Genomic DNA, 15,372 nt, shown 5'->3' with positions numbered 1-15,372 from the left:
GTGAAGCCCTTATTTACAATCGTAATAAACATGGCTTACCGGATCCCATAGGGAAAATGACAGCTTCCAGCATTACATCGTCTTGTTAGAATGTGTCATACCTCAAGCAGCAAGAGACTGCAAACTGTTCCCCCAACTGAAGTTAATTGCTCTCAACAGTCCTGTGTGGAACAGCCATGGATTTTAGTTACGGTTGCTAAAATCATTTTCCTCATACAAACAGAATTCTTCATCTCTTTTCTGTTTCTGAGTAAATAGTACGTACCAGCACTATTTTAAAATAACAAACTCTTGATTGAATAATGAAAAACTACAGTTAAACACTAAAAAACTCTAAGCCATCTCCGTGGAGATGTTGCCTGTACAACGGCAAAGAGAATGACTGGGGTAGGCGGAGCCTAGGAGGGATCATGTGACCAGCTTTGCTGGGCTCTTTGCCATTTCCTGTTGGGGAAGAGAATATCCCACAAGTAAGGATGACGCCGTGGACCGGACACACCTATGTTGGAGAAAAGAATACCAGGCTTCTCCAACTCCCGTTAAATAATTTCTGGAACATGATCTGGGACAGGAAAAACTTCCGCCACAGAAGGAACTTCAAAAAACTTGTTAAGCTTACTAGCCTTCTTGGGAGTAACTATGACCATGGAATCAGAGTCATCTAAAGTAGCTAAAACCTCCATGAGTAACAAACGGAAGTGCTCCAGCTTAAATCTGAAAGAAACCACCTCAGAATCAGCCACAGGAGACACACTATCAGAGTGTGAAATTTCACCTTCAGACTCTACTGAAATATCTTTTTACTCAATCCTGTGAGAAGAAACAGAGTTGCAACAGAATCAGAACTCCTTTTACGCTTACCCTGCAACACAGGAAAAGCAGACAAAGCCTCAGTTACAGCAGAGGATATATGAGTAGCCATATCCTGTAAAGAAAACCCAACCTGAGATGTAACGCAGGGCACTGCTTGTGAGGATGATAGAGATTGGGATGAATGGGGAGAAAGCTGTGCTACAGCTTGAAGAGGAGACTCCTGAACAACATTCTCCTTAGAAAATGAAGGCTGTGTATCAAAAAGCCTATCCCTATATTGTAAGGTTCTCTCTATACATGAGGAACAGAAAGGGATAGGTGGCTCTACATTAGCATCTAAGCAAAATTACAAGTTACAGCTCTTGGTCCATCTTACACACAATTTAAAAAAATGTAATTTGAGTGAGAAAAAAATAAAACACTACTGTCTCTTTAAATAACGTTATAAAAAAAAAACATGAAATAAAAACGATGTATCACTGTAAGACACACAAGAAAACCAAGACCCCTGCAGAGCACCTCCACAAAACTTTGCTGAGGTGCTTACCTGACCTCCTCCAACCGGAACAGACACAACAATCCGGACTTCAAAAGAAAACAGCACCCGGTCTGAAAAACACCATAACCAGCAGATCGCAGCTAAAGCGCAGCTCCTCCTATCACAATGAAGAATGCGCGAAAAACTTGCGCCAAAGAAGCTCCGCCCATCGTGGGCGTGCCTCACTACCTCCCGGCCGGCATTAAAACAAACACCAACAGCCGCCGGGAGAAAATATGAAGAGCGTGATACGTTCCCAGCTACAGAGCAGAACGCAACATGTCAGCACAAAAAACATATGAGCCTAAATAGGGATAACTAAACAACCCCTAAACAGAGCCATCCTCACACAGTGCCCCACGTACAGCCATAATAAAGCATCTGCCCATAAGCTGGATTAACACCGTAAGTGCCAAACTTTTTCCTGTGCTCTCCTCAGCAGAAAAAAGAAAAATAGCACTTACCTCCAACACAGACTGCCCAGCAGCAAAGCAGCTCACCAGACTTGAAAGGATTCCTTCCTAACGTGGACCTGTGGAAATAGAAAAAAGACTAAGTAAACCCACATAGTCTTAAACCAAAACAGGGCAGCATCCAAATCCTGGGAAGCACAGAGGGGATTATACCCCCCAAGTTCCCAAAAGCTTAAAAGCCACCACTGCTCTACTGAAGAGACTGAAGTTGACTACGGCTAAACCCCCAAAGAAAAACAAAGCAAACTTGCTCTGCTTTTTTTTAAAATAAAAAACTCTTGATTGAAGAATCAGACACCAACTTTACCATCTCCTTGCACTACAAGCAAAGAGAATGACTGGGGTTTGTGGGTAAGTGGAGTGGTATTTAAGAGCTTTTGCTGTGGAGCTCTTTGCCTCCTCCTGCAGGCCAGGAGTGATATTCCCAATAGTAATTATGATAATCCGTGGACTCACCGTGTCATTAGAAAGAAAAATAGGCGGACCCTATTCTCAGGGCACCACAGCCTGCAAAACTTTTCTCCCAAAAGCTGCTTTAGCTGAAACAAACACATCAAACTTGTAAAATTTAGAAAAAGTGTGTAAGGAGAACTAGGTAGCCACCTTACAAATCTGATCCACAGAGGCTTCGTTCTTAAAATCCCAGGAGGAAGCCATTACTCCTTTTAGGAGGCTGTCGTCCCCGCTGTCTCATAAGCTAAGCGGATGACACTCCTCAACCAGAAAGATAGGGAAGTCGTAGTAGCCGCCTTCTGCCCCTTAAGCTTTCCTGTACAGATGACAAAAAAAAAAAAAAAAAAAAAAAAGAGAAAGATTGTCTAAATTCCGAAGTAACCTGAAGATAGAACTTAAAGGCACGAACCACATCTAGATTGTGAAGTAAGCGTTCCTTCGCTGAAAGAGGATTAGGATACAAGGAAGGAACAACAATTTTTTGATTAATGTTATGATTCAACACCACCTTAGGGAGGAACCCTAATTTAGTACGTAAAACCGCCTTAGCATGGAAAACAAGATAAGGGGGTCATATGGCAAAGCAGAAATCTCAGAAACTCTGCGCGCAGAGGAAATAGCCAACAAAAAAAGAATCTTCCAAGATAACAATTTAATGTCAACAGTATGCATAGGCTTAAACGGAGCCTGCTGCAAAACATTAAGAACACGATTGAGGCTCCAAGGCGGAGCCCCAGATCTAAACACAGGTCTGATCCTAGTCAGAGCCTTAACAAAGGAGTGCATATCCGGAAGCTCAGCCAATCTCTTGTGCAGTAACACCAACAGGGCCGATATCTGTCCCTTCAGGGAACTAAGACCCTTTTCCAGTCCATCCTGGAGAAAAGATAAAATTCTGGTAACCTTATGCCAGGAAAAGAAACGCTCTTCACACCAGTACAAGTAAGTCCTCTACACTTTATGGTAGATACGACGAGTAACTGGCTTATGAGCTTGAACCAGAGTGTCGATAACACTCTCTGAAAACCCTCCCTTGGCTAAAACTAAACGTTCAATATCCATGCAGTCAGCCTAAAAGAATCTAGATTTTGATGAACGAAGAGACCCTGTATCAGCAGATCTCTGGGACAAGATAACCTCCACGGAGAAGATGAGGACCCCCCCACCAGATCCGAAAACCACGTCCTTCGCGGCCACGATGGAGCAATCAGAATCACTGATGCTCGCTCCTGCTTGATGCGAGCCACCACACGAGGGGGAAGCGGTAATGGAGGAAAAAGATATACGAGTCTGAACCTCCATAGTACTGATAGGGCATCTATCAGTTCCGCCCGAGGATCCATCGACCCGTACCTGGGTAGCTTGGTATTGAGGCGGGATGCCATGAGATCTATCTCCGGCGTCCCCCACTCGCTGCATATCTCTGCAAACACCTCGGGTGGAGAGACCATTTCCCTGTGTGAAAGGATTGCCTGCTGAGGAAGTCCGCTTCCCAGTTGTCCACACTCGGAATGTGGATCGCTGACAGCGCACATCTGTGGGTCTCCACCCACTCTATCTAAAATACTTCTCTCATCGCCAAGGGACATCTCGTTCCCCCCCCCCGATGGTTGATGTAGGCAACCAAGCTTATATTGTCTGATTGGAATCTGATAAACTGGGACGAACCCAGAAGGGGCCAAGCCTAAAAGGCATTGAAGATTGCCCGGAGTTCCAGTATATTGAATGGAAGGGAGAACTCCTCCTGAGTCCACAGCCCTTGTGCCTTCTTGGCACCCCAAACGGCTCCCCAGCCGGAAAGGTTTGTGTCCATAGTCACAAGAAGCATGTGCCTTGGCACAGATGATCTGGACAGAGCCACCAATAGAGCGAGTCTCTCGACAGATTGTCCAGCACAGGCTGTTGAGACAGATCTGAATGGCTGCTGTTCCATTGTCTCAGCATGCATAGTTGTAAGGGTCTGGCAAAGGGAATTATGTCCATACAGGACACCATGAGTCCGATCACCTCCATACACTGGGCCACTGAGGATCTCAAGAAGGCAGAGGGCAAGACATGCAGTAGTTAGCTTGCAACGTCTTTGATCTATGAGAAATATTCTCATGGATATGGAGTCTACTTTTGTCCCCAGGAAATTCACCCTTGTACTTGGAGTAAGAGAACTCTTTTCCAAGTTTATCTTCCATCCATGTGATCGAAGAAGAATGAGAAAGGACTCCGAATGTTCTTCCGCTAGATGAAAATATGGTGCCTCTAACAAGATATCGGCCAGGTAAGGCGCTACTGAAATACCTCTTGTTCTGGCAACGGCTAGAAGAGCCCCCAGAACCTTCAAAAATATCCTTGGAGCAGTAGCTAGGCCAAATGGAAGAGCTATGAACTGGAGGTGTTGGTCCAGAAAGGCAACTAAAAATGTTCCCTGTGTATCAGAACATGAAAGGTATGCAGCCTTCAGGTCTATGGTGGTCATAAACTGTCCTTCCTGAACCAGAGGAAGGATTGACCGTATTGTCTTCATCTTGAAAGAGGGAACACTCAGAAACTTGTTTAGGCACTTTAAGTCCAGAATTGGAACCACAAAAAGGTTTGAATAAAACCCCAAAACTCTTTCTGCTGTAGGTATCGGGAAAATAACTTCTAGAGAGGAAAAATCCGGTACGCAACCTAAAAAGGCAGTCCTCTTTTCTGGTCTTGTAGACAGTCTGGAGAGTAGGAATCTGCCCCTGGGCGGATGATATTTGAATCCTAACCGGTATACCTGAGATACAACCTCCAGGACCCAAGGATCCTGTACATCCTGGAACCAAGCGTCTGGAAAAAAAAGAGACAGTCTACCCCTACTCGATCCGATCCCAAATCGGGAGCCGCCCCTTCATGCCGATTTGTTCTCGGTGGGCTTCTTAGTCTGTTTAGACTTATTCCAGGACTGAGCCGGTTACAAATACTCTTGGGCTGCTAGGACTTGGATGAGGATTGCTGTTATTTGTCAGAACGAAATGAACGAAAATTAGACAATTGCCGTTTCTTAGGCCTATTCTTCTTATCCCGCGGTAGGAAGGCACCCTTCCCTCCAGCAAACGTAGAAATAATAGAGTCCAGCCCTGAACCAAATAAAATCTTCTGAAATGAGGAAAAAGAATGCGGAGTCTTCAGAGTGAATGAAATAGAGTGTTTATTAGGAGCAGGCTTATCATCAGACACAGGTAAGCTCCTATCTTACGCGTTTCGCGCATGGGCACATGCGCTTCATCAGAGATAAAATCTTCCCCTTGAAAGGAAGAGAAAGTCTGGATTTAGAAGTCACATCCACAGACCAAGACTTCAACCAGAGAGACCGAAGGGCTAGGACCACAAAGCCAGAAGCCTTTGCATTTAGGCGAATAATCTGCATATTTGCATCACAGATGAAGGAGTTAGCAATTCTCAGAGCTTTAATTCTCTCCTGAATATCCTTGAAAGGAATCTCAACCTCAATGAGCTCCAACAGAGTCGCACCAGTAGGTAGCTGCTCAAGCAACCGTATCAACAGCTGCCGCCCGTTGAAATAAAAACCCTGTATGTTGAAACAACTTCCTCAGAAAAGTTTCCATTTTCTTATCCATAGGCTCTCTAAAAGAACTATCCTCCAGAGGGATAGTAGTACGCTTAGCCAGCATAGAAATAGCGCCATCCACCTTAGGGGTGGAGCCCCACAAATCTAATTGAGAGTTAGGGACCAGGAATCATTTTTTAAAAGTAGACGAGGGGGAAAAATAAGTTCCTATTCTTTCCCATTCGTTACAAATAATGTTCACCATCTTAACTGGAAAAGGAAAAGTCAGAGGGACTTTCCTGTCTTCATAAACCCGGTCTAATTTCAGGATATTAGGTTCCTCAGTGAGTTTAGCCTCTGGAACCTCTAGCGTAGACAGAACACTGAAGGAGGTTTAGAAACTGAAGTTTCCGACTCAGAAAGTTCACCCTCTGAAGCTACAGAGGTTAACTCATCCTGGGATAGCTGGGACATAGCTAAATCTGACAAATATTTAGATGACTCTAGGTCAGGAGAACTATGTTTAACCTCTCTCTTACGTTTGCTAGAGAGAGGTAAGGCACTCAGGGCCGCAGACACCGCCAATTGTAACTGTGCGATAAAGTCCGCAGGAAAAAAGCCCCTTCCAGATGGAGGATTAGTTGAGCTGCAGGAAACTGCATATGGAGCGGGTAGTGTAGAAAGAGGTAGACGGCTCAGAAGGACGAATACCGCTATGAGTATTAGCAGGCTGGTCTCCCTTCTTAGACTTTAAAACAGTGCTGAGGCAAATGGAACAAAATTGAGCAGGCGGGAAAACCACGGCATCCTCACAATAAAAACAGGAATAATTCATAAGAACAGAAGGAGCAGAACCTTCTAATGTAGTATCAGAGTCATGTAGTATCAGAGTCCTCCATAGCTAAGATATATCCACAGGAGGACAATCAAAACGCTTTTATTAAAAAAACTGCACCATTATAATCCCAATGGCTGGGGCACTCACCACCTCCTAGACCCAGACAACTAACAGTGAAAATGTTCTCCTTAGGAGTGATGGCCCCAGCGGGATCGTAGGAAAATGAAAAGACCGCACCCGGTCACGTGGTGCATTGGACAGGACTTCCCGTGCTTTGAAAAAGGCGCTAAGCTATTATGAGCTGCGCAACGCTCAAAAACGAGTGTGAAACCAGTTTGTTCCAAGCCAAAAGCACACAGTCTATGAGCCTAAAAACTCTCACATTAAAGCAGTTATAAATAACCCCTAGCTGTTCAAATAATCTCCCTGAATAAGATATAAACCATTGATCCTATTGAGGCATAAAGGAGCTACACTGTGACCCTGTATAGCAAAAGTGTATATATAAAACTGTCTTACTGTCTTACCCTCCAGGAGCCATGCTGTGGAACAGGCACAGCCTCTCAAGTGTGGCAGTCTTGCAGCGACGTTCTGACATGGACTTGAGTATGTAAAAGCAAGCAGTGAAACTTGTCAACACTGATTGCTCAGGAGCTGTTAGGCGACAGTCTGGATGGGTTTGCAGAAAATCTTTCCCTGCATTTCCAGACTCTAACTTTCACCAATACTCTCACTGAGAGGTTGACATGATTACTTAAAACTCCAGTCCTTTCTTGAAGGGAACATGTCCATTACAGAACTATCCAAATCTTCTGCCACCTCCTATAGTGACGAAAGTCAAAGAAAGACAGGGGGATAGGGGAAGTGGGAGGGATATTTAAGCATTTAGCTGGGGTGTCTTTCCCTCCTCCTGGTGGCCAGGTGTTGTATTTCCCAACAGTAAATAATGAAGTTGTGGACTCTCCCCGCCTTATGGAAGGAAACATCAAAGTTACATCATTTTAAGTGTATAGTTATTGTAAATTATTACTCTGGTGAAACCAATATAATCCCAACCATACAGCTATATCAATAACCATCACACGGTACAGACAATAAAACACACTAAAAAACAAAAAAAAACTATTCTACATGTAAAAATCTTGACAGTTGCATTGATATGTATAACAATATTAAAATGCAAAGGATAGAAGGAAACTAAATAGCTTATTGTCCTAAACATAATGTTAAGATACCAATGAAGGTAACATGTTTTTCCTTTGTTGCATCTAAAAACAAGGAGTTTCAAATGTATTACAGCTTTTATTTTAAAAAATAAAAATAATGTATGCTTACCTGATAAATGTATTTATTTCCGGATATGGTGAGTCCACAACGTCATCAATTACTAGTGGGAATATCTCTCCTGTCCAGCAGGAGGCGGCAAAGAGCACCACCGCAAAGCTGTTAAATACCACTCCCCTTCCCATAATCCCCAATCATTCAACCGAAGGGAAATGGAAAAAAGGAATAATACAAAGGTGTAGAGGTGCCTGTGGTTTAGTAAAAAAATAACTGTCTTAAATATAAGGATGGGGTTGTGAACTCACCATATCCGTAAATAAATTTATCAGGTAAGCATAAATTATGTTTTCTTTCCTAAGATATGGTGAGTCCACAACGTCATCAATTACTAGTCATACACATAGAGATGAAACAGCAACTTACTAGGAGTATCATAGTGCAAGTGAAGAAAGGGATTCTGCACAAATCCCCTAGTCACAATAATATAGAATTCCACAGCACTTTCTGTAATATTCTTAGTCTGGTAAATGAAACCTTATTCATGCTCAATTACTAGTGGGAATCAATACCCAAGCTAGAAGACACGGATGACTAGGGAGGGAAAAAGACAGGTGGACCTAAACAGAAGGCACCACAGCTTGAAGAACCTTCCTCCCAAAAGAAGCCTCAGCTGAGGCAAACGTATCAAATTTAGAAAATTTAGAAAAAGTGTGCAGAGAGAACCAAGTTGCAGCTTTGCAAATCTGTTCCATCGAAGCTTCATTTTTGAAAGCCCAAGAAGACGAGACAGCCCTAGTGGAATGAGCTGTAATTCTCTCAGGAGGCTACTGTCCAGCAGTCGCATAAGCAAAATGAATCATACTTCTCAACCAAAAGGAAAGAGAGGTGGCAGTAACCTTCGGACCCTTACGCTTTCCTAAGGAACAAACAAAAAGGGCAAAAGACTGTCAAAAATCCTTAGTCGCCTGTAAATAGAATTTTAAAGCACGCACTACATCCAAGCTGTGCAACAGATGCTCCTTATGAGGAGGAGGATTGGGACAGAGAGAAGGAACAACAATTTTCTGATTAATATTCCTAACCGAAATCACTTTGGGAAGAAAATCCAACCTAGTACGTAGTCTGCATAAAAGATAAGGTAAGGAGAATCATACTGCAAAGCCGAGAGTTCCGAAACTCTCCTCGCAGAAGAAAATAGCAACAAGAAACAAAACCTTCCAAGATAATTTAATATCTATGGAATGCATTGGCTCAAACAGAGCCTGCTGCAAAACCTTAAGAACAAGGTTAAGACTCCAAGGAGGAGTAACTGACAAACACAGGCTTGATTCTGACCAAGGCCTAACAAAAAGATTGAACATCTGGCACGACTGCCAAATGCTTATGTAACAGAATAGATAAAGCAGAAATCTAACCATTCATAGTACTGACTGACAACCCCTTCTCCAGACCATCCTAGAGAAAAGACAAAATTCTAGGAATCCTAACCCTACTCCAAGAGTAGCCCTTCGAATCACACCAATAAAAGGTATTTATGCCATATCTTTTGGTAAATTTTCTAACAGGCTTACAAGCTTGAATCATGACTGATTCAGAAAAAAACACGTTAAGACTAAACTAAGCGTTCAATCTCCAAGCAGTCAGTTTCAGAGAAATGAGATTTGGATGGAAGAAAAGGACCCCGAGTTAGACGGTCCTTCCTGAGAGGCAGCCTCCAAGAAGGCAGAGATTACATGTTTACTAGGTCTTCATACCAGATCCTGACTAGTGGAAGAAGAGCAAACTGAGGAAACAGATAAACTAGACCGAACATCCAAGGCACAGCCAGAGCATCCATCAGAACTGCCTGCGGATCTCTTGACCTTGAACCGTACCTTGGAAGCTTGGCATTCTGCCGAGACGCCATCAGATCCAACTCCAGCACCCCCCCTTGAGGGTTAACCTGAAGAGCGCTTCTCTCTTTGTATGCAAATTATTATGACCCTGGGGAAGTCTCCCTATGGGTGATGGGGGAAACCAGACGTGGACTCCTTGCCCAGTGTGCTTAGAGGAATGTGGCTGCACCTCACTGACGAGGCCCATAGAAGGCCGAAACGATCGTCTGGGGTTGTCATGTTCCTTGTTCAGAGGAGAATTGCCTGGTATTTCGGGGCTGGACTGACCTTACTTGGCGGGATCAGACTGATATACTTCAGGAAAGTTTTCTTCTGTGAAAAGCACACTGGTCTAAAAGAGGCTGCTTCCGGGTGGTAAATCGCCATAGAACAAGCCACTGAGCTGTTGTTCGTTCCTGGTAGAGCGCTTCTCTCTTTGTATGCAAATTATTATGACCCTGGGGAAGTCTCCCTATGGGTGATGGGGGAAACCAGACGTGGACTCCTTGCCCAGTGTGCTTAGAGGAATGTGGCTGCACCTCACTGACGAGGCCCATAGAAGGCCGAAACGATCATCTGGGGTTGTCATGTTCCTTGTTCAGAGGAGAATTGCCTGGTATTTCGGGGCTGGACTGACCTTACTTGGCGGGATCAGACTGATATACTTCAGGAAAGTTTTCTTCTGTGAAAAGTACACTGGTCTAAAAGAGGCTGCTTCCGGGTGGTAAATTGCCATAGAACAAGCCACTGAGCTGTTGTTCGTTCCTGGTAGAGCGCTTCTCTCTTTGTATGCAAATTATTATGACCCTGGGGAAGTCTCCCTATGGGTGATGGGGGAAACCAGACGTGGACTCCTTGCCCAGTGTGCTTAGAGGAATGTGGCTGCACCTCACTGACGAGGCCCATAGAAGGCCGAAACGATCGTCTGGGGTTGTCATGTTCCTTGTTCAGAGGAGAATTGCCTGGTATTTCGGGGCTGGACTGACCTTACTTGGCGGGATCAGACTGATATACTTCAGGAAAGTTTTCTTCTGTGAAAAGCACACTGGTCTAAAAGAGGCTGCTTCCGGGTGGTAAATCGCCATAGAACAAGCCACTGAGCTGTTGTTCGTTCCTGGTAGAGCGCTTCTCTCTTTGTATGCAAATTATTATGACCCTGGGGAAGTCTCCCTATGGGTGATGGGGGAAACCAGACGTGGACTCCTTGCCCAGTGTGCTTAGAGGAATGTGGCTGCACCTCACTGACGAGGCCCATAGAAGGCCGAAACGATCGTCTGGGGTTGTCATGTTCCTTGTTCAGAGGAGAATTGCCTGGTATTTCGGGGCTGGACTGACCTTACTTGGCGGGATCAGACTGATATACTTCAGGAAAGTTTTCTTCTGTGAAAAGCACACTGGTCTAAAAGAGGCTGCTTCCGGGTGGTAAATCGCCATAGAACAAGCCACTGAGCTGTTGTTCGTTCCTGGTAGAGCGCTTCTCTCTTTGTATGCAAATTATTATGACCCTGGGGAAGTCTCCCTATGGGTGATGGGGGAAACCAGACGTGGACTCCTTGCCCAGTGTGCTTAGAGGAATGTGGCTGCACCTCACTGACGAGGCCCATAGAAGGCCGAAACGATCGTCTGGGGTTGTCATGTTCCTTGTTCAGAGGAGAATTGCCTGGTATTTCGGGGCTGGACTGACCTTACTTGGCGGGATCAGACTGATATACTTCAGGAAAGTTTTCTTCTGTGAAAAGCACACTGGTCTAAAAGAGGCTGCTTCCGGGTGGTAAATCGCCATAGAACAAGCCACTGAGCTGTTGTTCGTTCCTGGTAGAGCGCTTCTCTCTTTGTATGCAAATTAACCTGAAGAACACCTCAGAGCCCACTCCCCGGGATAAAAAAACATAATTTATGTAAGAACTTACCTGATAAATTCATTTCTTTCATATTAGCAAGAGTCCATGAGCTAGTGACTTATGGGATATACATTCCTACCAGGAGGGGCAAAGTTTCCCAAACCTCAAAATGCCTATAAATACACCCGTCACCACACCCACAATTCAGTTTAACGAATAGCCAAGAAGTGGGGTGATAAGAAAGGAGCAAAAGCATCAAAATAAGGAATTGGAATAATTGTGCTTTATACAAAAAAATCATAACCACCACAAAAAAGGGTGGGCCTCATGGACTCTTGCCAATATGAAAGAAATGAATTTATCAGGTTAAGTTCTTACATAAATTATGTTTTCTTTCATGTAATTAGCAAGAGTCCATGAGCTAGTGACGTATGGGATAATGACTACCCAAGATGTGGAACTTCCACGCAAGAGTCACTAGAGAGGGAGGGATAAAATAAAGACAGCCAATTCCGCTGAAAAATAATAATCCACAACCCAAAACAAAAGTTTTAATCTTAATAATGAAAAAAAACTGACATTATAAGCAGAAGAATCAAACTGAAACAGTTGCCTGAAGTACTTTTCTACCAAAAACTGCTTCAGAAGAAGAAACACATCAAAATGGTAGAATTTAGTAAAAGTATGCAAAGAAGACCAAGTTGCTGCTTTGCAAATCTGATCAACAGAAGCTTCATTCCTAAACGCCCAGGAAGTAGAAACTGACCTAGTAGAATGAGCCGTAATTCTTTGAGGCGGGGATTTACCCGACTCCACATAAGCATGATGAATCAAAGACTTTGACCACGACGCCAAAGAAATGGCGGAGGCCTTCTGACCTTTTCTGGACCCAGAAAAAATAACAAATAGACTACAAGTCTTTCTAAAATCTTTAGTAGCTTCAACATAATATTTCAAAGCTCTTACTACATCCAAAGAATGTAAAGATCTCTCCTTTGAATTCGTAGGATTAGGACACAATGAAGGAACAACAATTTCTCTACTAATGTTGTTAGAATTCACAACCTTAGGTAAAAATTGAAATGAAGTCCGCAACACCGCCTTATCCTGATGAAAAATCAGAAAAAGAGATTCACAAGAAAGAGCAGATAACTCAGAAACTCTTCTAGCAGAAGAGATGGCCAAAAGGAACAGAACTTTCCAAGAAAGTAATATAATGTCCAGAGAATGCATAGGTTCAAACGGAGGGGCTTGTAAAGCCCTCAGAACCAAATTAAGACTCCAAGGAGGAGAGATAGATTTAATGACAGGTTTGATACGAACCAAAGCCTGTACAAAACAATGAATATCAGGAAGATTAGCAATCTTTCTGTGAAAAAGAACAGAAAGAGCAGAGATTTGTCCTTTCAAGGAACTTGCAGACAAACCTTTATCCAAACCATCCTGAAGAAACTGTAAAATTCTAGGAATTCTAAAAGAATGCCAAGAGAATTTATGAGAAGAACACCAAGAAATTTAAGTCTTCCAGACTCGATAATAAATCCTCCTAGACACAGATTTACGAGCCTGTAACATAGTATTAATTACTGAGTCAGAGAAACCTCTATGACTAAGAATCAAGCGTTCAATTTCCATACCTTCAAATTTAATGATTTGAGATCCTGATGGAAAAAAGGGCCTTGAGATAGGTCTGGTCTTAACGGAAGAGTCAAAGGTTGGCAACTGGCCATCTGAATGAGATCCGCATACCAAAACCTGTGAGGCCATGCTGGAGCCACCAGCAGTGCAAACCAACATTCCATTAGAATTTTGGAAATCACTTTTGGAAAAAGAACTAGAGGCGGAAAGATATAGGCAGGATGATAATTCCAAGGAAGCGACAACGCGTCCACTGCCTCCGCCTGAGGATCCCTGGATCTGGACAGATACCTGGGAAGTTTCTTGTTTAGATGAGAGGCCATCAGATCTATTTCTGGAAGTCCCCAGATTTGAACAATCTGAATAAATACCTCTGGGTTAAGGGACCATTCGCCCGGATGTAAAGTCTGGCGACTGAGATAATCCGCTTCCCAATTGTCTACACCTGGGATGTGAACCGCAGAGATTAGACAGGAGCTGGATTCCGCCCATACAAGTATCCGAGATACTTCTTTCATAGCCTGAGGACTGTGAGTCCCACCCTGATGATTGACATATGCCACGGTTGTGACATTGTCTGTCTGAAAACAAATAAACAATTCTCTCTTCAGAAGAGGCCAGAACTGAAGAGCTCTGAAAATCGAACGGAGTTCCAAAATGTTGATTGGTAATCTCGCCACCTGAGATTCCCAAACCCCCTGCGCTGTCAGAGATCCCCATACAGCTCCCCAACCTGAAAGACTCGCATCTGTTGAGATTACAGTCCAGGTTGGACGAACAAGAGAGGCCCCTTGAACTAAACGATGGTGATCTATCCTCCACGTCAGAGAGTGTCGTACATTGGGATTTAAGGATATTGTGATATCTTTGTATAATCCCTGCACCATTGGTTCAGCATACAAAGCTGAAGAGGTCGCATGTGAAAACGAGCAAAGGGGATTGCGTCTGATGCAGCAGTCATGAGACCTAGAATTTCCATGCAAAAAGCTACCGAAGGGAATGATTGAGACTGAAGGTTTTGACAGGCTGAAACCAATTTCAGACGTCTCTTTCCTGTGAGAGACAAGGTCATGGACACTGAATCTATTTGAAAACCCAAAAAGGTTACCTTTGTCTGAGGAATCAATGAACTCTTTGGTAAATTGATCCTCCAACCATGTCTTTGAAGAAACGACACAAGTTGATTCGTATGAGATTCTGTAGAATGTGAAGACTGAGCAAGTACCAAGATATCGTCCAAATAAGGAAATACTGCAATACCCTGTTCTGATTACAGAGAGAAGGGCACCGAGAACCTTTGAAAAGATCCTTGGAGCTGTTGCTAGGCCAAACGGAAGGGCCACAAACTGGTAATGCTTGTCTAGAAAAGAGAATCTCAGAAACTGAAAGTGATCTGGATGAATCGGAATATGAAGATATGCATCCTGTAAATCTATTCTGGACATATAATGCCCTTGCTGAACAAAAGGCAGAATAGTTACCATTTTGAATGTTGGTATCCTTACATAACGATTCAATATCTTTAAATCCAGAACTGGTCTGAAGGAATTCTCCTTCTTTGGTACAATGAATAGATTTGAGTAAAACCCCAGACCCTGTTCCAGAACTGGAACTGGCACAATTACTCCAGCCAACTCGAGATCTGAAACACATTTCAGAAATGCCTGAGCCTTCACTGGATTTATTGGAATGCAAGAGAGAAAAAATCTCTTCGCAGGCGGCCTTACCTTGAAACCTATTCTGTACCCTTGTGAAACAATGCTCTGAATCCAAAGACTGTGAATCGAATTGATCCAAATGTCTTTGAAAAATCGTAACCTGCCCCCTACCAGATGTGCTGGAATGAGGGCCGCACCTTCATGTGGACTTGGGAGCTGGTTTTGACTTTCTAAAAGGCTTAGATTTATTCCAGATTGAAGAAGGTTTCCAAACAGAAACCGTTCCTTTAGGGGAAGGTTCAGGCTTCTGTTCCTTATTCTGACGAAAGGAACGAAAACGATTAGCAGCCCTATATTTACCTTTAGATTTTTTGTCCTGAGGCAAAAAAGTTCCTTTCCCCCCGGTAACAGTTGAAATAATAGAATCCAA

The 15,372-nt window shown here is 43.5% G+C and overlaps 1 protein-coding gene across 1 annotated transcript in view; it reads right to left on the bottom strand.

Moving 5' to 3' along the window:
• Positions 1 to 15,372, bottom strand: part of SAMHD1 (SAM and HD domain containing deoxynucleoside triphosphate triphosphohydrolase 1) — a 615,063-nt gene that overhangs the window by 117,344 nt on the left and 482,347 nt on the right. The window contains exons 10-11 of the mRNA XM_053715954.1: positions 7,175 to 7,248; positions 1,816 to 1,883 (exon numbers count right to left, since the gene is read on the bottom strand). Of these exons, the coding sequence (XP_053571929.1) occupies positions 1,816 to 1,883; positions 7,175 to 7,248 (142 nt within the window). The remainder of the gene's footprint in view (positions 1 to 1,815; positions 1,884 to 7,174; positions 7,249 to 15,372) is intronic.

The sequence above is a fragment of the Bombina bombina genome, chromosome 1, assembly GCF_027579735.1.
Source record: "Bombina bombina isolate aBomBom1 chromosome 1, aBomBom1.pri, whole genome shotgun sequence".
Taxonomy (NCBI): Eukaryota; Metazoa; Chordata; class Amphibia; order Anura; family Bombinatoridae; genus Bombina; species Bombina bombina.
Note: the sequence above shows the minus strand (reverse complement) of the source record. Positions and strands in the feature narration are given on the sequence as shown.